Source organism: Larimichthys crocea, chromosome XIX (genome assembly GCF_000972845.2).
Source record: "Larimichthys crocea isolate SSNF chromosome XIX, L_crocea_2.0, whole genome shotgun sequence".
NCBI lineage: Eukaryota > Metazoa > Chordata > Actinopteri > Sciaenidae > Larimichthys > Larimichthys crocea.
The window spans coordinates 8,024,922-8,048,660 of NC_040029.1; the positions used below are offsets into that span (position 1 = coordinate 8,024,922).

General features: G+C 39.2%; 1 protein-coding gene across 2 annotated transcripts in view; it reads right to left on the minus strand.

Moving 5' to 3' along the window:
* The window catches only part of LOC104929097 (inactive dipeptidyl peptidase 10), a 49,743-nt gene that overhangs the window by 24,990 nt on the left and 1,014 nt on the right, over positions 1-23,739 (minus strand). Inside the window, exons 1-3 of one of the 2 annotated variants that reach the window (XM_019271147.2) lie at positions 7,814-7,948; positions 3,984-4,098; positions 3,806-3,901 (exon numbers count right to left, since the gene is read on the minus strand). In XM_019271147.2, coding sequence (XP_019126692.2) covers positions 3,806-3,901; positions 3,984-4,098; positions 7,814-7,870 — 268 coding nt within the window. In that variant the 5' untranslated portion in view covers positions 7,871-7,948. Of the gene's footprint in view, positions 1-3,805; positions 3,902-3,983; positions 4,099-7,813; positions 7,949-23,739 lie in introns of those variants that run through there. The other variant, XM_019271146.2, reaches the window with a different exon arrangement.

Consider the following 23,739-nt stretch of genomic DNA (forward strand, 5'->3'; position numbering starts at 1 on the left):
TGCAAACACAATCTGTCACGCTGTCGGGAAGCCAGTTTAAACAATAAGAACATACGAGATTCGCCACATTTGGACCCGAGTACGAGCGAGAAAACACGCGGACGAATGTTGCTCTCTTCATGCTGCTCTCTTCATGCTGTGTGACACAATAAAGCCCTAAGCCACATCAAGGCTATGCTGTAACACCTCCAGCAGCGTGCATCTTATATAACATGGGAAGAAAATGTAATGAGGTGGTGTTGCTGATGTGGCCTTGGGAAGGATTGGAGAATAGAGGTCAGTGAACTCGAATGGCAGAGTGTTATGAGTGCAACATTTCTGCTAATGTACAGTTTACTGTGTGGAAAACGCCTTTGTTTGAAACTCCGCCACTTTAACACAAAGCCTCTTCTACCATCTGAGCTACAGATGGCATTTGCAGGTGTGCTATCTTTATGCAACAGGTTTCTTTTCACTGGAGCTGCTTGCATCTCTGATGAACAACGCTCACATACAGTTGTGCATAAATACAAACAGCAGAAAACTCTTGTTAATATTGGCAACTCTGGATATTAATGCACTGCAGTAAGCATCCTCTGTAGCCACAAATGAGCATCATCCATCAAAAGTGTATATTTTATATTTCATGTTGTTTCCAGGGATATGAGGGAAACACTATTTCAATTCTCTGTATGTACATATGGCAGCATTGACAATACACTTGACTTGACTTGACAAACTAGCAAAGGTTAACCAGCCAGCTGCAACCCAACAACGCTTCATACATCCAAATGGGTTGTAACTACAGTCGACGAAGTAACCTGCAAACAGCAAGACAGACAATTTACCAGCTAGATCAGCCCTGGGAGTCCTGGGATGTTATCGTAACATACGGAGCAAGCTAACATTAACCAGTTAAAACCACAATATCACAAGTTATTTCTCATTCTTTGCAGAAATGTTAGCTTTGACTTTGGACATGGTGTAGTGAGGAAAAAGCAGCTTTAATATTGTTACTGTCTGAAACGCAGAACATGTTTTTCTTGTTCAGGAGTTACTGTCTGAAACGCAGAACATGTTTTTCTTGTTCAGGAGCAAAACAGGAAACAAAAGCTTAAGCAAACTGTAGAAATGACATTAATATACCACTAATGTGTTTTTCAGATTATGTTGAGATGGGAGACATAATTGCTGCATAACACAGACATTTTTATCCCGGATGGTAGCGGATGGCACTTTGTATAGTGGTTTTGGTTATCTGTTAATAAAATAAACACGACTATAAAAGCATTTATCATGCTTCTGTTGCTACATTAAATCAGTTTGGGTGGTGCAGTGATTAAACTGACACAAAATGTGTATTCAATATGCTCATTAAACACAAGAAAGTTTTCAAAGGAACGACTATTGGAAATAAACAAGCAGAAACAAGAAAGTGGATGGAGTTTATGGTGCATTAACTCCAGGTCAAGGTTCATTAATGCACAGGTTTATCTGATTTCTGCAGAATCGTAACTCAAACCAGAACCAAACACATACTATTTGCTTTTCCCCCTCTGGCTTCCTGTAAAATTTAGGGTTGATTAGAAGATTTTATTGACTTTTTACTGCTTGCATCTGCAGGAGCTGAAAACGCATTCAGCTCACCCTCAACAGATTCACTTTTAGTGGATTTATTTTAATATTCTATTCAATTAAGACATGTTTTGCACACTGCTACCAACAAGCACTGTGTTGTTATTATGACATATTATTGTTGAATATGGTTTCTCATCGGGTGGGAGGTTGTTTGACCCCGAGTCACTGCAGGTCGTCATGCTCCTGATTCAACATGACACTGTGAGGCCATCTGTGTTTTGATATGCAGGTCAGCATGAGTCGCTTCAATTAGTTTGTGTGTTTATGCACGCCGCACTGTTTATTGAAGTGAACTGAGAAATACAGATTTATTTTTTTTAAATAAACAAAACCTCAGGGGAAGTGTTCACAAAACATCCCAAGGCTAAATGTGGCTCCTGACTAAGTCAGAAAAATAAGTCAATAATTCACTTTCTCACATAGATTTGTGACGCTTTATAAAACATTATTTAAAACAAAGTTCTTAGTTTAAGTTTTAGATTTTATAAATGTTTTTTAAAGACATTTTTAATTGTATTTAATTAATTAATTAATTAATTACATTATATTTATTTTATGTGATTAAATTGTTCTTTTTTTATTTTCATTTATTTATTTTTAGATCCTAAAGTTGGGATTTACATTTTTCTACAAATGAACAAAATTTTAAAAAATGAATAAATAAAATAAAATATATATGTAAAAATATATAATGATTACTAAATAGGGAAAGGAAATAAGGAAGGAAATACGAAAATACATAAATAAACAGTTTAGTAGATTATTTCTAGTCTACCTGTGGTCCTGAATGCGTCATAGATCTCTCAGGTGTACGTATGCTGTGGTCCTGAATGCGTCATAGATCTCTCAGGTGTACGTATGATCCATATCACGATTGTTTTTCGAACAAAACAAGTTTCTTCCACGCCTAAAAAACTTCTTCTCCGCGAGATTATCGACCTTGATAAAATTCACTGTGACTTTGGAGACAGCAGCTCCTCTTAGAGATGATGATCTCGGTGAATAAATGGTTTTAATATATCTGGAATTGATACCGCCACCGAGTCTGTAATGAAACCTCAGGTGGAGAAATTCTCATTTTCTACTAATGCACTTCCCACAGTCCTCTGAAGGTTTTACTCAAACAGAAAGTGAACTTGTTTTCCCTCCCTCGGTAAGAAGATTGCGTCAACCCTCAGGTTTGATGGATTTATGTTGACAATATCAGCTTTTTATTAAACTCATATGTTCAGAAGTCTAAATACACAAATACATAAAGGTCAAATTTTAGCTCTGATTTTGGTCTCCACCGACTCCTGAGGGTATTATTTGGCTATTTAGCGGCTAAAATAATGATCTTTCTCTATCCCTGAATAAAAAGCAATCAGATTATTTGTATGATGTGAATGAGGTCACTCATATAACCCAGCTCTGCACCTCCCTTCAGCTTCACAGAGCTTTAGTGTCTTTAAGCTCACTGTTTTGATTTCCAGACACTAAAACTGGACTTCCTAAGCCAAATCCCTACAGAGTGAACTACTGCTGCCCCATTAAAACAACACTGACTTGTAATGAATGGTGTCATTAGTACATATGTTGTTGCACTGTGTAACTAAGTCACAAACCACCAACTATTTCACAGATTTTGGTGAAAATTGATCCTATTATATGGAGAAAATGTTCTCAGATTTTCCCTGATATTTTTTCCTGATATTTAAAAAGAACTTATGCATCAGGTTGAATCAGGTTGATGTTTTTACTTTTATTTTAGTGAGTTTAAATTTTGCCTTCTCATAAATCCAAGGAAGCAAGCTTAAAGTGAAAAACTGACCTAGACAAGCGCACTTGTTCTCAGCGTGAAATGAGCATTAAGGTGTTAAAACCCCGCTGTTTCCTACCCAGCTGTCGAACCTGAAACCGTTTTAAGTTTCAGCAGGAGACGAAGCAGCCAGACATGACCAGCTGTTCCATCCAAACTAAACCTGACAAAAGAGCACACATCTTTCATTTTTAGAAGATAAAAATACCAGGAACCTTTCACACAAACATCACCTCGCTACTTTCTTCTAAAAGTCACACTGTTTTTGTTCGGTTACGTCACCATCACACTTTCCTCTCAATGTCACAGCGTTCTCACCTGATTCTCCTCATCAACTTTTTGTTAGTCACGGAGGCTAATGCACGCCAAACTTTTGATATAAGGACTCACCGCTGATCCACGTGGCCTCCGGGTCGTGAGTGCTGAACTCTGGTTTGTACAGATCTGCCACAGTCAGTCTGGACTTACTGTAGTCAGGGAGCTCCACTGAAAAGACACAGAAATGTTCTTACGGCTTCATCACAGAAGAACAAACTGAACCGTAAACAGCAGCGTGTAGATTACATACAAGGTGTGAGGACGACCACCGACATGGTGATGAGCGAGCAGACCACCACGATCACCAGCAGGGAGATGGCGATGCCTTTCCAGTTCCTCTGCGGCGGGCTGACGTCCACAAACTCCTGCAACACAAAAACACAAATAAATCAGCATTGCTGCATCATAAACAACGTCCACTTGAGGCTGGCTCCAGAAGTGAGTCAGTCTCCATAAGTCCCCATGTTTCACAGCAGAAATAAACATGTTTACAGCCTGGTACAAAAAACAGTTTTGGTCCCTGTAGCTAATTTCCACGTTCATGACAACTGTACTGAGGGTGAATTTATATACAACTCACCTGTTCACATTGTATTAAAGCTTAAAGTTATGCAGGATTAAGAGCGTGGCTGCTTTGATTGACAGATAGGTGCTGTTACAAATGGCTCGTTTGAGCAACCAGGCTTCATTCAGTCCACCAATGATCCACGTCTTTGCCTATTTTTAGACGACTGCCAGTTCTTTATACTGTCAGGGGCAGGGAGCAGTGACTTCCTGGAGTTTAAGCTTGTTGCTTGGTAACTGCCCACAGTCTTTATGCTAAGCTAAGTGAACCAGCTACCTATTCACTGTAAGAGATACAAGGTGGTGTGGATCGCTCTTTGTAACAGGTTGTTTTCAGCTGTCACAAAAACTGAGCTGCTACTGCAGCATGGCTTGTAGAGTCTTGTTTCAAGATGTTTTTTTTGTTGAATTTGGGCTAAAAATGTAAGAAAAACTAAAAAATGTTCCTACTAAAACTGTAAAAGGGATTACTAAGAAAAAAACAACAACATCTCAAGTGACCAATTACCACAAAAAGCTGTATAAACCTGAAGACACACTTAGTGTAATCCCGTTTCTTCATAAAAAAAAACATACAAATAAAGGGCAGCTTGATTTCTGGAAGGAAACATTAACTAATTAAGCAACAAATGAAAAATAAAAACAGAAAACTATTATTGTCTATTGTCTGAATGAAGAGAATAAAGTATATTTCATGTTTTTGTGAGATAATACATTGAGTAAAATCACTTTTATCCATGATTGACCTTCGTCTCTAGTGTCTGACTATCTTATGAATTGCTTTCCGAAAATTTCAGTCCTTCCTTCAACTGGACATTGAAAGGAGACAGACTTTTTTGCAGCTTACACTCATCCTGTCTAGACAGAGCGGCGATTATCCACCAAAAAGAGCCTCAGAGAAAAGAAAACACTTAGGCTTGACAAGAAAAATGTAATCTTAATTGCTGATGTTACATTTTCAGTCTTTCACATGACGCTTTTATCTGTACCAAAGGCAGAAATTCAAACTCTTGGACATCCAAAACTTTTGTCTGACCCGGGTTACATCATTATTCTGGGCTGATCTTTTCGCTCTCACTTCAGGCTGTGATGATGAAAGTCACCTGTGTAGCCAGGACTTTAAAACAAGTGAGAAAAAAGGAGACAATGATGCAAGGAGAGCTCCCGGATTTTGGCCGGAATACGAGCAAGGACGAGCGCTGTGAGGTTTCCAGCAGTGACATTGCAGGGAACTGTAATAGGTAGCTGTCATATGGAGTTTAATTCACCGTTCTTCAGAGCTTCAGAGAAAGACAGAGAGATACATCAAGGAAGACAGTGTGAAGCCTCTTTCACACATCAGACGTGTCAGACTGGATGCTGACTTTTCTTTCCTTCCTCCTCCAGAGGTAAGCGATGAACACGTGTTGCTTTCAAGGTACACCGCTTTGCGTTAAAGTAAATGTTTGAGAAGAGGCAGAACAATCTTGAACTTAAGCAGCTTTTTTTGGGCTTTAATTTGGACCAGTGTCCAGACAGTTAAAAACAAGAAAAATCCATTATTTTATTTCTGTTTCTTAAACTCGCAACTTTCCTGCTTCAAACAGCCGCTTGCTGTAGATAGATGACGTGGCCCATTGGAAAATACAATTGTTGCTTTTTTTGCTGAGAGTTAGATGGGAAAATTGATACCAAATGTGAAGCTACAGCCAAGTAGTCAGTTACATTATGTTATTAGTTGCAGACAGTTGTAGATACACTCCACATTTCACAGTAATTAGTCACTAAAACTTGAATGTAGGGGAGTAAAAAGTACAATATTTTTCTCTGTAATGTCTCGAAGTAGAAGTATGAAGTACCTAAAGTGTTGTAGATATATGAAGTTACTTTCCACCACTGATTAAAACTAAATATAGTCTGCAGTGACTGTAAGACTGAATCATTTTGATGTCACAGATGATATTTACAGTAGATCTACTGTACGATAGTCATGAAGATAAGAGGCACGAATGTGTCCAGAACAATCTGTGTCTCATGCTGTGTTGTCGAAGTGGAAACCGTTTAATTAATGAAGCAGGAAAAAACGATTCACACACTCGCGCTCAGCAGTGGGGAGAGCCATCGAGTGCTGTCGGAGTATTAGTTCGACGTCTCTGAGCTGAAGCTGTGTGTGAGTGTTTGTATACGTGTGTGTCCGTAACAGTCTGTTGATCAGACTCGCTTCACTAGAAAGTAAAGCAAGCGGGGAGGTCAAGTATGTGTGTCGCCGTCGGTGTTTACAAGTGTGTGTTTACGAGGGGATAAAGTAAAGGCACAGAAATAGATCAACAAAGTGAATCCTGGGAAGACAAAGACAGTGATTTTCCAGGAAACACCTCAAATGTCGAGCAGCCAAGCATGAAGCAAGTGCAACAACACAAGACCTAGCAGCCAGCTGATATTACTGACTAGTCCAACAACAAGAAGCCCAGCTCAGTTTATTTCTCCAAGCTCTTGCCAACGACTAAAAGTCAGTCCTAGATTTACTCTTCTTATTTTCTCTTCTTTGCTTCCTCCTCAAGTCTCATCTCCTCTGCCATTACGTCCATAGAGGCTGCAGAGTCCGGTTACATTGCAGATTTGCAGTAAAACAGTAAAATACTGTATGAATAATATCTTGATTTTTCTGTACAAAATTGAGAAATAACTTCAGCATAACACCTAAAGTAAGTCTGGTTGTTAACTGACAGATGTCGTCAGTGATTTTGCAGAGTTTTGTAAAAACAAACTAACAAAAAAAACAGAAAACTACTGTAAAAATTCAGCCCATTAAATTTATGATTTTCTTAATAGTATGAACATTGGATAAAGTTCCAAATTTGCTGTTTTATTTTGGTGACATAATAGAGTCAACAGAATCTCTTTTTATCACTTCGCTGAATCACATACTAAAATACTGTAAACTATCATACGACAGCTCCGGTTCTGGCACGACACTGGTTCCACTCCCTGCCTTAAACACCTGTGGTACAAACACTAACACTCCTGGGATCACGGTCCGGGCTAACAAACTGTACTGACATTAACTAACAGCAGCTACAGCTGGCAGCAGTTTACTTCACTGTCCATCAGGAAACTCTGTAAATCACAAAGAGTTGAGGCGCAGCAGCCGGAGGAAAACCAGAAAACATTTTCTCCATAAAATAAAAAATATGATCCAGTTTCACCAGAATCAGTGAAATAGTTGGTGTGTGTGACCCGAAAAACAAAGTGTGAGAACAGACGTAGGAATGAGAGAGACACCATTCACCTGATTACAAGTCAGTGTAGCATCAACATGATTTAAAATCTGTTACTTAATGAGAGAAAAGTTGCACAGTGTTGCTTTAAATGAATATTTAAATCACTGTGAGTCGCAGCTTTGTTATATTTTAAACATCATCTCCATCAGGATGCCTGTAGCTCCTGTTTACTCTCATCTCTCTCCTCACAGCTGACTGAATAATAAAAGCAAACGTTTTTCAGATGTTCTCTGAATGTTTGTTTTTGGTTGTGTACCTCATCCTGCTGCCCCTCCTTCGGTTTCTTCTTGGTCGGGTCTTTGGACGCTGTCATTGTACCGGAGCCACGGTCCTCCTGCTCAGCCTCAATCCAGCGCCTCTCCCCGGTAATAACATCCGAACCTGTCGGAGCGGCTGTTTAGCAGGAGGTGCGTGAAGCTGCACGCAAACACGACCAGGACGGCTTCCCAGTGTGACTTTCAAAATAAAGGTCGCTACAATCTGAAAACATAATTTTGTATGTTCCTTCTGGTTTCACCTCTCCATATGTATCTATAGACATTCAATAGATAATATACATTATTTTACATCATTTTTACTTAAATTTGCTTTTTATATTTATTTTTTTTATTTTGTTTTCATTCATAAGCACTTTGTAACTTGTGCCACACACATAGTGTTGATGTTTTTATTCATTTTAACCCCGTTACGAACCCCAAATCAGAATATCATTCGATATAATATGATAAATCAACATATCAATATAATATCCACAGGGAAAAGGACAGAGTGCAAATATAAAATATACACAATGCAATGAAAATACAAACAAGTTAAAGTTAAGGATATAAAGCATCTGTGTAGTATTATAAATATTTAATTTAATTTAATAAACTATATTTGTCTTTTAAGTTTCTGTTTTAAAAAAAGTTTTTCATTTAATGTTGTGTGAAGAAACTTGTTGCTCACTCAGTTTTATCACTGTGAGATGTTATATTATATGATATGATCCCACAGATGCACACACTGCTTTATCGTCATATATACAGACATTATTGGGTTGTTCTGATCCTAACTGAATGGATAGTACTTGGTGATCACTGGACTTATACATGTTTTCTTTTTTCTATCTATTCTTGTTCTTATTCTTAATTTTTCTCTGTCTTGCCCATAGGACTCCTTTAAAAACAGATTTTTAATCTCAATCTTGTACGTTTCCTGAAATAAATTTCTTTCAAACTTTATTTAGACGGTAACAGGTTTACAGTTTTTAAAAGCAGTATCAAGGCAATAACATTCATGATGTAATCACTCCATTATTAACATTAAACTCAGATACAGTTTTTGTCATGGGCTTTTATTTTGTTAATCAGTACAAACATCCTGTGTCACTGAATGTAGAGCTGTCCATGGTGCTGAACAGCTCGAGTACGACTGTCAGAACTTTTACTTCAAGACCAGAAGACCTGAAGATCTAAAGAACTGAAGACCTAAACACTTCAAGATCCAAAGAGCTAAAATCTAAAGAACTGGAGACATGAAGAACTGAAGACCTCCTGACTTCAGTAAAGGTGGCACAGTGTACAAATACTCATAATTTTGTATTTTCTTTAAGTAAAAGACCAAAGGTATTAGCATCATATAAGTATTAAATTAGAACAACTTTATACACGGGGTAGCTCAGCATATACTAAATCAATCAATGAATGAGACAGAAAGTGTCAAATATTTATTGGAAGTCACTGATCCGGAGTCTTAAACAGTCACATTAAGAGTCCCCTGTTAATTAAAGCAGCACCAAGAAATGAAAAGCAATTTAACACATGAAATCAGTCATTATTTTTGTCATTAATTAAACTAAAAATCATGTCGGTGCTTTAATTAATCCTGACAAATGATGCTGCACACGCCTTGATTAAAATTATCCTGTCACATTCTTCACTTTAAGTCTCTAAAACCAAACAGTATTTATAGTTTCCCCATGTTTGTAAAGCAGTGTTACATTGCCATAGGGACCTACAGTGTGTCTTGCACTTTGTGGTATTTTTACCTCTGATGAAGTCACTCTAATACTCCTACAGTATCACTTCAGGGACTACGAGCTCCTCCGCGATATCTCGTATTAGAATATCCCTCGGAAATAAATTATAGGATTATAGCTCAGCGTGTCATCTGAGAATGAACCTGACCGAGGCTTCATCTGAAATCCCTTCAGAGGGGAACGAAGCGAGACAATCGAGCAGATCAGTAACCAGCTGACCTTTCCTGCTGCCAAATGACTGGATGCAAACTGATAGGTGTCATAGAGAAAGCCCTGAAGACACAATGCCGCCAAACAACCAACCATCACACACACTGTGCTCGCAATGCCATCCAAAAATAATGGAGATAACAGGAGGAGACAGAAAAAAGACAAACTAGCCCGCGGATATTATCTTCTTATGTGTATGTCTTCTTGTGTGTCGACACTTCTGGGGATCAAATGCTCTAAGAAAGACAGGCAAAATGGCGACAAATTGCTAAGCCCTGCTGCCCTTAGTTACTGTTTTACATCTCAATATTGAACCTACTACTCGAAACATCAAGTTGCTTGAAGACGCCACTTTTTTACCTAACTACTGGCTGTATTGACAACTGTTGCTAGCACATTTTATCAGAAGTCACTAGTGAGCTAATTCAGCTATGGTAGTAACACAACAGTGTAAAAACCAACCTGGACTGTTCAATCTGCGCCAACAACCCAACTTTACACTTTCAATTTCCCCATTGATAAATCAATAAAGTTAATCTTCTATAAACTGGATGCAGGGCAAGTCCAATTTTGGTGCAAAACTTAACCTTTAAAACGTGAACCATAAAAAAGTTAGTTGGGTTTTTTTTCGCCACCCAAAGGAAGCGAGAGATCAAAATTAAACATTGGTCCCACAAGCATTTCAATCTGGCAAATATGACCGTGCAATTTTCATTTAATGACTCCATCTTTACCTGTAACTGCCCTATTGAGCGAAATGCATTTTTAAATTGAGAATTGAGATCCTCAGAGTTCAGCTTCAAGTGGTTAGAGATGATAGAAGTGAGTAAAAATCATCAGACATGCTTGATGGAAACTGAATGAGCAGTGTTCGAGGCTCGAGGTCAGCGAGCGGAGAATGAGGGCAGATCAAAAAATCGTGAGGAAACCAGAGGGGAAGCAATAACGAGCAAATGAACGGATCGACAGAGAGAGAGGCTGGATTGGTAGTAGAGACGAGAAAGCAGGAACAGAAGATGAGGGAGCAAAAGATCCTCAAAGCTTTCCTCCCTTCACCATTAAATATTTAACAGGAGGAATCAGAGACCACATAGAAATGATCTCTCTCTCTCTCTCTCTGACCTCTGCTGGTATTTGGGAAGTTCACTAATGTTCCCTAAGGCAAAGATTTCCTCCACTGTCTTCAGACCACATCATAGTTTGTGCATTTCTGTGTATGCCTTACAAGTTCGGGCTTGGAGGTGCACCTGCTTTCATGCCGTAGAAAATGCTATGAGTGTGCATTGTTAATATAATATATTAATCAGTTGTATCTTTATATTTATCTGCTTTCTAGTGTTCCAGTTATATTTTTATGATTTTTTTCATGCGTTTTTCTTGTAAAATATTAAGTACTTTTGAGCCTCTTCGCCTCTCAAAATCGAAAACAACAACCTGAGGGTGTTTCTTTCCTGTCTAGACCTTCTAAAACCACTTAGACTGCAGGACCTAACCAAACCTCTAAACCATTGGGGTCAACACTCACTGTTATTTTTCAGCGGTTCAACCAGCAATAACCAACACTGTACAGCTTGTACCAGAAGCAGCAAACAGGCAACACTATGTTTTAATGGGTCACAAGCCAAACTGGTCCTCCTCCTCAGGTCTCAGAAAACCTTATGGGTTTCACTTCTGCTGTCTAATCAGGGACTGATTTCCACCTGGGATGTCAGGTGAATGTAATTAACCCGCTGCCAGGATGGAAACCTGCAGGGCTCTGAGTCTGGAACCACTGAGGTTTGGTTGAAAAGCATTTTTTAGATAAGGAAAGTTCCTAAGTGGGTTAATTGACCCAGAAGGACCTGAGGCGAAGTCCTGATAAGAGCAGTTTTAAGACTGAAGGAAAAGTGCTTCACTGCTTCTCTTCCTTTATTCATTTAAAAGACACGTCGTAACTTAATTACATGGTCTAATATAACTTCAGAGAGTCTTTTTCTGACAGACGTCTGCTGACGAGGCAACAGTACCCAAGAGCATGGTAAGAAATGTGGCATACCTCAAGAAACAAGATTTAAGTTTTGCTGCTTTCACATAGATTCAAAACCAGTTGGTGAACTGGATATTGTTCTAGTAGATTAGAGTAGGACTGCAGAGAGTACAGTCTAAGATAAAGGTCAATGACACCATCCAAAAGTTCTCCACGATTGACTTTACTACAAGAAATCACATGGCTTCTTCACACAACGAGAAAACAACTGGACAACAAGAAGCTAATAATTAATTACATGAAAAAATAGAGCCAAAATAATAAAATGTTTTCCTCAATATATCGTCCCTTGTTTTTCCCATGCCATCCAAAAGGTGTTGTCCAGTTGCTGGAATCCATCTGAATTCAGCAATAGGTATGTTGTGTAGTTAATGTGAAATGGTCGCAGTGTGGTTAGGTTTGTGGTGGCAAAAAAAAGGAGCCAAGAGATGTCCTGAAAAAAGGGCAGTGCAGGTGGATTGTTTATTTTTGTAGAACAGTACACTAAGAAAACCAACATTTCTAATCAACTTCCACCAATATGATGCACGCCAATGAGCCATGCAAGTTATGTCTGGTCAAATGGTCTCTTTGGCTCAGCTTCATGGTGCCAGACTTGCTTGGCTTTTGGGGATTGTTATTTGGGTAATACCAAAGAATCCCAGGATCTTGATAAGGTCACTTTGACGTGGCATTGCTCAAGAGGCCATAACAACTCTAATTGTTCCTGTTCATTATTAGAATAAACAAATACATATATATACAAAAGGACACCATTTGATATATTCTGTGAATGTCAAAGTAAAGGGAATGTATAGAATGAGTCCCATTGCAATCTTTAGCGTAGGGAATGGAGAAAGCCCTGACTTTGTCAAGCTTTTCCATCTAAACTATTCAACTACCAACCTCAAAAGGCTTCCACAGTTGTTGGAAACTAGTCTTTGTAAAGTAGGTTGCTGTTGCTGAGCTGTATCAATAGCAATTTTCCAAACCCTGGATACCATTTATTTGTGCTTTTGCATCCATGTTGAGGTCTACTTGTTATTCCGTGTGCCTGTGATCATTGTTTCTGTGTGGCAAAGGGTGAAATATTAAAAGGATTTGGTGGGAAATGAAGTTGGCTTCAAATGGCATAATTGAAAGAGGTTCACCCCAAGAGCCATTGTTTTTTTCTTCCTTGGTATACTCAGTCTTTAAAGTCCCTTCCTTGGATATGAATCCATATTTCAACGTATTTTGCAGCAAGAGGTGCCTTAAAAAACAAACTGTGTGACTGCTTTTAAATCTCCTCGAGGCCTAAACGTCCATTTATAGAAATGCAAAATTACAAACAGCACAGCTACAAAGACAATAAGCTGTGTGTGGGAGTGTAGAGCTGCTGGCAGATGAAAGCTCTGCACCTGCAAAACATATTAGTCATCTCCATGATGATACACGTGGTTATTTTAATATATTCACTGTTTTTTAAATAAGGTTACCAAAACAAACGATAGAGTACGCACAGAAAATGTGTTGATTTTACACGATACGAAACATCAACACCTTCACAATACAGCAACAGTCTAAACCTCAAATTTATTAAAAATAAAATTACATTTTTAAAAATAACTGAAAGAAAAAGTAGCATTTTTTTTACATTTGAGAAGCTGGAGCCATGAAATGTTTAGCATTTTTACATTAAAAACACTAAGCTGCACTGAACTGCACTGTACTTTTATCTGTTGGGTAGTTTAAATTATGACAAAACATATTTTATAAGCTCTTAAAATCTGAATTTGTAAAGTATCTAAAGCTGTCAAATAATCACAGTGAAGAAAAAAGTACCTTACTAAAGGTACAGTACTTGAATAAATGGCATATTCAATTATAGTGTATTTTTAGCATAATTATTGTCACTATCGTTTTAAATATTTAAATAAACACAAACAAACGTGCAACAGTGAGTGATAATCTGAAATCTAATACATACTAAGCCAATATGCAACAATCAAAAGAGTCAGCACGGATGTTGAAGATGATCCACTACCTTGATCTAGAAAGAAGTAGGTCAGGGTTGACTGATTGACCCATTAACCAGTCTGATGCCCTGGTTGGACTTCAGTCCCCAGAAAGATGATTTATTTCACAGTGTGATGGCTGACCTTGAGGGATTCCCGGGTCCAACTGAGCCAGAAATTGGCTACAGATTGGGTCAGACCTGGTTTACCCAGCAAGAGAAAGTAAGCCTGAAAAGTTTTATAGTGGAACCAGTTCAAGGTCCCCCAACCCCCCAACTAGCTGATAAACTAAACCATCTTGCATTCACTCTGGAACAAGACCTCAAGATATCTGTGCCTCTTCGGTTGGAGCGTCAACTTGTCCATCCATAAATACGTTGTGGTGACTCCATACGTTTCTTTGAGTGGATGAAACACAACATTTATCCAATGCAGTGTAGTTGGAAGTGAGAGTGTAGAGTCCCAAATTTGCATCCAGACCACGGTCCCTGGTTAGGTTTTGGCAACAAAAGCACCTTGGTCACCTTGGTAACTTGCAAGACTAACTATTTTGGCGTAAACATTTGGTAATTTCAAGGAGACAGGGCAGACCCAGAACATGTGGTCCAAGAACACATTGATATACCCAAGTAAGAGCTGAAGAAAATTGCAAACGAAGAGGGTGTTTTGGCTCCTTTGTTTAGCTTATATTGTATTGGACCCTCAACTATGGTCATGAGCTTTGGGTAGTGACTGAGGGAATAAGATTGTGGATGCATAATCCAGTCCTCCGTAGGGCGACTGGGCTCAACAGAGAGGGAGTTCGGACAAGAAAAACACAACTGCTGCATCAAAAGAAGCCAGTTGAAGACGTTTGGGTATCTCGTCAGGTTGCGTCCTGGTCTTTAGGAGCTTTTGGAGGTGCAACCAAGAAAAACTAAAGACATTATATATCTGATCTGGCTCGGGAACGCCTCGGGATTTCCCTGGAGGAACTGGAAAACATTGCTGGGGAGTCTGCTGCTAACGCAACCCAACGCCGGATAAGGGCAGAAAAAGGACGGAGGGATGATCTGGGGATCTTTCTTACTGTTTTACTGGAGTACAAAATGAATCGATTGATCAAGAAAATGACCAGAAGCTAAATGATAGTAAAAAAAGTTGCATTGTTTTCCTGTTGTCATGTGCAAAAACCTGATACCAGTTAATGCAGTTCGAGTTTTCTTTGGGTCACTGTGGAAGTGCATTAACGTCCTCAATAAAACATCTTTTTAGCTGAAGTTGTTTTTCCATTGGCTAACCTCCGCATCCTGTGTTCAAATCTCACCGAAACACACCCTGCAGCCCATTCATCACTCAGCAACAACAACAGTCTGAGTCCTGACACACTTTAAGTCCCTGAGGATGCGTTTCTGTTTCTCAGAGCCTCGAGCCTTCGGAGGCAGCACACACTCCTGGGACTCAATGATAAAACACCCATGTCACTCTTCTCAATTGATTCTCCAGCTATGATGGAAACTTTAGGATGTCATAACACTCGCTGAAAACCGTCTATAAGAGCCACGGTGTTGTGGTTTCTATAAATAAGAGCGTATTGACTCCTCACCTCCAGGAATCTGAGCTCTGGGTCCATCATGTTGACGTCTTTCCAGTCAAAACACTGAAACGTAGAGCATGAAACTCCAGCCAGCAACGAGACGCTCGCCCTCCTCCAAAGTCCAATTATTTCACAACCTCTACACGTGTCCAAAAAACAATCAAAATGCATTCATTCTGAAAAAAAAAGTACAACAGGCAAGTAAAAGATAGCCTCCTCTGCTGCTCTTGCACCAGCGTGTCTGTCTGGCTTTTCTATTCAGAGTAAACAGACGTCTGGCACACACACACACTCACGAAACCCCTCTGTTCTGATTTTACTACAAAAAATGGTGTCAGTCATAAGTAAAATCAGTCAACCCAGTTTCCCTCGGCATCGTTAGTCTGATTATCTATTAATTCTGCATCAGGGGGATGGTGACTCCGAGGCCCACAGAGCTGATTTCAATTAGTTTTGATGTTTTATTGCCTTTATTTGCCAAGAAAAACATGCTAAGTATAAATGAAATGGATGTTTCCAGTTGAATTTTGACGTCTACACACGATATAGCCCGCTGTTCGATGATTAAATACATTTCTGACATCTATAAATGAAGACATCAGCAAGCAGCAGGAAGGTTGACAGTCAGCTCCGGAAAATACCGGAGGGCTTTCAGTCCAGAGGGGGGAGGATTGAGACGGCAACATCGACTCTGACGCTCAGTTGGAGTTCAAAGTCAACTTGCTAAAACAGATTATCAATTAAACTAAGAGGTGCTGCTGTGCTGGAGGAGTGAGACACGGTCTGAATTAAACTTTGTGGTGACACTGAGCAAAGATAAGATTTTGATTTTGTGTTGAACAAAAATGACTAGGGCGGTCTTGTTTTCCTGTGTGAAAACTAAATAAACCCCATCTCACAGTACGTCACCAACCAAAACCAAGAAGGCGACATCCATAAAATAAAACGGTTGTCCACAAACTAATCTTAAATTGGCTTAAGATGATACTCATATCTTAAAGGTTCAGTGTGTAGAATTTAGTTGCATCTAGTAGACTAATCGCTGCATTGCAATCTCCTCACATCACCCTCAGCTTCTTAGTGTAAACGTGAAACGACACTAAGGTCCATGTCTAAAGTCACTATTTAGTTTGGCTTGAGTTAGAAGGATTTAAAACATGTCTTTTTCACAGTAAGAGCTCCTTTCATACTCAGTCTTCTCTCCATATTACTACCTGGAGAGCTCCATGGATCGCAGAGTTCATTACTGATTAAGAGAAAGGCTTTTATTAGTCCGAAGCGTTACAGAGCTGCTCAGTTCTTTTTTATCTAGGTCTCTTTTTATCCACCTCCATAGGAGACCAACTGTGACTGGCCACCAGTAGCAATTAACTGAACGTCGGCTTGTTCTTTTTCGAGCTTTCTCTGGATTTCACAGAGAAAAAAAAGAATTATGGCAAATACTTTAAACAAAAACCCAGGAGCTTAATTTAATGTGATTTTTTTCTAATTTGTGTTTGTAAATCTAATTTGATCGTTCATGGATTAAATGACCTGCGGCGACTGCAGGCCTACAACTGCAGCGAAACCTTTCAGAAAATAATGATCATTTCAGTCGACACCCAATAACAAGGGAGAAGGTGTCATTACTGAACAGTGTGGAGCGCTGCTGGGAAGTGAAGGCATCACATAATGTTTATTTTGTGGTGATAAAGACGGGTGGCGTGTTGTTTTGATGGATGCAGCGATGAATGCTGTTGATTGCTGCAACAAAAATTACATATTCAGTGTCTCTGGAGGGGGAAAATTCCTGAAGTTGCACAATGCTAAGTTTCTAGTAGAACTAATATTTTTGTGGTAGTTTTATATTCTTCATTATTTCCAGTTATTTTATGTTTTGCCATGAGCTGTTTGTGCGTTTTTCTTTCCGTAACCTCGAGCTTGACTGTCGAAGCTTTGTAGCCAATGCTATTGGATGTGGTTTTTCAGAAAGCTAAAAAAAAAATCCACAGTGAAGGTTTTATTTTGTACTTATATAAAATGTAGCCATAATTATGGTGGTTTAGTTGCCGTGATAAGTTGCCATTCTGCAACTTACAAGACAAGTGAACTACTAGTGAGCTAACGCGCTAACTAGCCAGACTAGTGCTAGTTAGTTACAGCTCTCCAATCCTCTGTATTTTCTCCATACTGTGTTGTTTAATCCACCCAGATACTTGTTAACCATTGATTTAGTTCAATAAAATATGACTAAATTAATAATATTCGATAATAATAATTATCGAATAGCTAATCAAATGCTATTTTTTGTTTTCAACATAAATTCGTTAGCTTGGTCAATAACGGGACAACAAGTTGCCACTTTATTTTAACATTGTGGAGCAGTTACAGTCCAACAAAGCATCTTAAATAAAAATGGTGAAATATTTATTTCTTTATTTGGACTGTACATTCTCTCCGTTATCGGTCACCTGTGCAAATCAAAATTGGACACGAAAAATTATTTCTCTTGAATTAATTGGATCGTTAAGGTTGGCCTGTCATTACTTCACCTACACCTGTTGCTAAATTTACAGTAACCTGTTCTGTATCTTGCTCCTCATGATTTAGGACAGTTTTTTATAGATCAATGGTGTCTCTTGTCACAACCATGTGGGCTTTCAGGTGACAGTCTAGTTGTCCTCCTACATGAAGGCCTGGAGCTCCAGCACAACAAGATTTCTTACTTTTTGCCGACACTATATTTGAACTCATCCATGCAAATTGGGGACACATTGCTCAACTCTATCCTTAAAAAACACCTCCCAGTCTCCACACCTGGTGTTTTGTTATATTCTACAGTGCAGCAGCTGTAGCAGAGAAATACAGTAGTTTCGTGTTTTGCCTCTGGGCTCGCTGCCTTTATAGCAGTGACCTTGGGTTTGTGCAATTATATTTCAGAGCAGTCCAACCTGAGATTATTTCTCATGTGCTAGTGAGTGTGACTCACTGACCCCAAAATGAAACGCATCAAAGTAAACACCGATGTGTGCAACAAGAACAAAAGCATCTCAGATAAATAAGAAGACACAGCAGCAGTTAGTGTTAGTGTGATGAATGATGGTGCAGCAGTTTTCAGTTTTATGGTTTGAATGCCTCCCAATGCAGGCACCTAAACTCATCACATATTTGCATGATTGCCTTATTTACATGCCCCTGTGTGTATAAAACTATATTTATATTCATACGTTCTGTCTCTGAACTGACTGGAGGTCACAAGCTTTTCCAAGTCCACATCACACACAAGAGCAGTCTTATGTAAGACTGCCCTCTAGTGACAAAACATACACTTGCATTCATTCATTTATATTCGACTGTGATTTTAAATAAATGTGTTCTTATCTGCTTTCCCGTCCCGCAAGGTCCCAAAAAACTTCAGATTTATTGGGGTTATTTTTGTGGTAATTTTAATAGCTTAAAGGTTGTTAAAATTATCAAAATATGGGCCCACAGTTGTGTTTTGCCCTCACACATCTTTTAATTAACATCAACTAGTTCTTAAAAAATATCTTGAACATGCAAATATTCTGCAGACTGTGAACTTTTGCACTCCATCTGGTGAATATTTGCACATTCCTTATTTTTATGTTTGCTTTCCACCAAAACACTGAGACGAATTCAAAACAGTCGGCTTTGCAGCACCATTAAAGCTCATTAATTAACTAATCTAAAAATTCGCCCTCAGTACAGTTGTCATGAACGGGGAAATTAGCTACAGAGACCAAAACAGTTTTTTGTACCAGGCTGTAAACATGTTTATTTCTGCTGTGAAGTTGGACATTTGAACATGGGGACTTATGGAGACTGACTCACTTCTGGAGCCAGCCTCAAGTGGACGTTAGAGGAACTGCAGTTTTAATAATACTTGCATACTTTTACTTTAAATGCAGTGAGTATTTTTCGCTGTTTCCTGGAACCTGGTAGCATGATTCCTCATCTCACACTGCCTTTCACACGTCAACAGTGTAGGATGCTCAGCTCCATGAGTGCCATCCTTACATGTATCATATTACTGTACTGAGTGAGTGGGAGGTTCATCGAAGCTCAGAGGCTAACATACTAATCACAGGTCAATGAGCATCTTCAGCCCAGTCGCAGTCGATGATAGTTGAGACAGGATTAGTCATCTTCCTCCACCGCTCGCATGCTAATGAGCTTCTTTACTCCGTGTCCATCTCCACGGTAACAGATGGCAGTGACGACACAAGGCTAATGTTAATATTCAGTGATTTTTTGACTGTGACTGGGAGCCGCGCAGGCTGCTCAACCCTGCTATGATGGCAGTCTGTTCAGTTTCACAGGATTGAGGGTTGGGAGTTTAGCCCAGTGAGAGTTGTTGCTGCCGTTTTGGCTTCAACACAAGGAGACTGATGTCTGTCTCTAAATGTGAAGCTACCAGCTTAGCTTAGCTTAGCACAAATACTGGGCTGTGCTGCCCAGACTGAGCTCAGAGTACCGGGGCAGTGTTAATGTTTGTACCACAGGTGTTTTGGATCCCCGGGAAGAAGAAGAAGAGGAGGGACTGCTGCATGGAGCTGAGCTGGTGTCGTGCCAGAACCGGAGCTGGGCAAGTAACCAGCCTCTATAGACTTAATGACAGAGGAGTGTGAGCGAACAAGAGGTTGCTGGAAGAGTAAATCTGAGACTGACGTTGGCGAGAGAATAATATTAGCTGGTTGCTATGTCTGGTGATGATTGGCTTGATCATGAGTAATGTAATCATAACAAATACACGTGTATTCAATGCAGTGAGATTACACTCTAAAACTGGAGGTGTTAAATCACAAAAATACAAATTTCTACCTGCTTTAAAGCCAGTATAAAGTGCTTTCCTCAAGGCCAGCATCTCAATTTCCCTGCAGCAGATCTGTAAAATCTCTCCGCTGTGTTATGATTCAGTCTTCAAGTTCAAGGTCAGACTTTTCAAAAGATGTTTCCAGTCATGTACTCGAATTGACACACTCGCACACACAAAAAAAATCTGTTTACGATGTTAACAGATCATCACCGTGGCAACATTACCTCTAAAGATGACAGGAAAACTTTGAGAAGACGAGTGTCTCTCAGTTTAAAGTGACATTTAAAGCTTGTTGCTTCTACGACTGACTCACTGCAAACTCAAGAGCATGAACATACTCCCACTCTCCTGACCCTGTGCAAATGGGATTTGAGTGATATACATATATATATATATATATGAATAAAAATGTCCTGGAATACCAAGTTACTTAGCAACAACAAGCATGATTTTAGCAGCAACTGAACATGAGAAAACAGAGGGAGGGAGTGAGAGATAATCACACTGATGGTAAAAGTAAAGATCCATGCATTGATTTGAAGCAGCACACTGATGGTAAAAGTAAAGATCCATGCATTGATTTGAAGCAGTGATTCTTATTCTGTGCTTAGAAATTAAAGTAAACAATAAAATTTGGACACAGCAGGTAATCAGGTGCACACTTTACGGCGTCGTATTTCATGTAAATGCTTTAAATTGATATGTAATCAACCCTCAAGCCCCAAGAGCTCATCAGTCACACATTTTAGTTAAAATATGGTGAATTAAATTTTTTTTTTTAAAGATGAAGAAACTACTATTGGTCTACTGATAAGAGAGGATGGCTCACTCTTAAAGAAAAGTTTAGAATAATTAAACGTCACAGTAATGTACCGTTTTTTTCAATTACTGTAAAACTACATTATTTTATCGTTAAATTACAGTATTGCACTGTGTCTTCAAACACAATATTACTAAAAAATGCAGTAATTTAATGTAAAATATATACATATACAATATGATATTGTATTAATCATCTTTAGTTACTACACTAAAAGCTGTAAACATCAGACTCAGAGACTAGCTGGTGTACATAGTGGAGCATTTAGCAGCTAAAAGTCCAGATATTTCCTTCAGGAGGTGGTGGAGACCAAAAATGGAGCTAAAAGAGAGAATATATGGGCACAAACAGGACTCTGTAAAAACAACTGTCTGTTAATAAGTTCACCATATGAACTTTAAAAGATGCTTAGAGCTTGTTTCTGCTGCCAAGGTGGCCAAAATGGTTATTGGTTATTCCATATTGGTTAAGGAACAACCAGCAATTCATATTTAATGCTGTACTGTTGGCAATAACTATGTTTAGATATGACGCCTCCAGAGCAGCTTTGATTTGAGATGATTGACATGCTGTAAATCTGTTCTGTTTGGGCGGATTAATCAAGGGTCACCACAGATTGCTTTGTCGGGCTTCAGTCTTCAGTCAGAGACAGTGAATTAGCTCGAGTTGCTCTTCACCTCAACAGGTCCTGTGTGGGCAGACAGTCCAACACAAGTAAGGAAACATTTATATCCCTTTAAAATCCTTTTTTCTTCCAGTCAGACAGTGATGTTTTTCACCAGATCTTTTTTGATGAATGTAAAGTTAATTTTGGGATTGGGAAAACGTCCATTTCAGACAATGTCATGTATCTGTGGAGGCAAGTGTAATACTGTGTGTTCTTTGCATAATTTATAGGCGCTGACAGATTATTCTGCTGCTGTGGGGCGACACAAGAACGTACAGGATTATACTTTAGCTGTTCGTCTCCCCATCTGAGGGATCTGCTCACAGCTAAGAACCGCTTTGCATAAACGGCAAGCGATGATGAAGCTCTTTAATGTTGAGTCTTTATTCCGTCTTGCTGCTGTCACTGTGTCTCTGATGGGTGTTTTACTGTGGATATCAGCCATAAAACACAAAGAGGTCACAAAATACATAAATGCACCTTGATCTTTCAAGTATGACTGAAATAAAGAGGATCAGCCAACATTATGACCACTGACAGGTGAATAGAATAATACAGATTATCGCTATCATGGCACCTGTGGGTGGGTGGGATATATTAGGCAGCAAGTGAACATTTTATCCTCAAAGTTGACGTATTAGAAGCAGAAAAAATGGGCAAGTGTCAGGATTTGGGCGACTTTGACAAGACTAGACGAAGCTCTTGTGGGGTGTTGTTCAAAAGTGGTCCAAGGAAGGAAAACAGGTTCATGGGTCCAACAGACGAGCTTCTGTAGCTCAAACTGCTGAAAAAGTTAATGCTGGTTCTGATAGAAAGGTGTCAAAAAAGGCCCAGTCTGAGGATGATGCTTTCTGTGATCTTCTGGGGAAACCTTGGGTGCTGCCATCCATGCGGATGTTACTTTGGCATGCACCATCTACCTAAGCATTTTTGCAGACCATGTACACCCTTTCATGGAAACAGTACTTCCTGGTGGCCCCTATTGCAAAGATGGTTCAGGAATGGTTTGAGGAACACAACACTTGGTTCAAGGTGTTGATTTAGCCTCAGAATTTCCCAAATCTCAACCAAGCCGAGCATGTGTGTGATGTGCTGGACAAACAAGTCTGATCCATAGAGGCCCTACCTTACAACTTACAGGACTTAAAAGGATCTGCTGCTAACGTCTTAGTGCCTTTGTTGTTGTTTGTCTGTTCCTGATTAGTTTTCTCCTGTGTCTTGTTATCCAGACTTCACTTTCCTTGGTTTTAGTGTCTGTTTGTTGATGTGTCAGTGGGTGTTCAGTGTTTTGTCTGTTCTGCATTGGGATATTTGCTTTTCTGGACTTTTCTTTTGTATTTTCTGACCTTTGCCTGCCTGCCACCCTATATGTTTTGTGCCATTATGTTGAGGAAAGAAAACTATAGAATAAAGTGGATGCCTGAGATGCCATAGATGGTCCCAACATGTTTTCCTCGGAGCCCCCTCTAACTGTATCTAAGAAAGGCTGAACCCTCCCCAAAAGAAACACGTCAGGTGTGATGTTTGTCATGGCTTCATGCCGTCATTAGCAAGCTTCTCGACACATTCTCACTGAGCCCTGTCGTGTCCTTCGATAAAACCAAACTTAAAAGAACTCTGGAGACATAATTTCTTTTTTTGGCGCCGCTGAGTCACCAACACTCTTTTCCAGGCATGAAATAATAATGCAGGAAAAATGAGGAAGAGCTAGCAGTTAACCGACTGAGGGGTCGAAGGTCACAGTGAGAGGACAAAAACAACTTTATAATCAGAATTTTGTATAAATTATCCAGTAAACACGCATGCCCTGGGATCTTTGGCCAGCTACCAGCTTGTTATTGTAACAGTTTGCTAACATAAATAGAAATTAACTGCATGTTTGTAGATTATTACTGTGAAAAACTGTGAAACCATGATGGTAAAAGTAAAATATGCCATGAAATATGACTGTGTTTTACTGTATCATAGTTCAAAACCTTCATTTATGCAGCATTTAAGGCAATAGAATACAGAATAAAGTAGTATTTAATAAAGTAGTGTTAAAATAAGTAATTCATGTAAGTATTTTGCA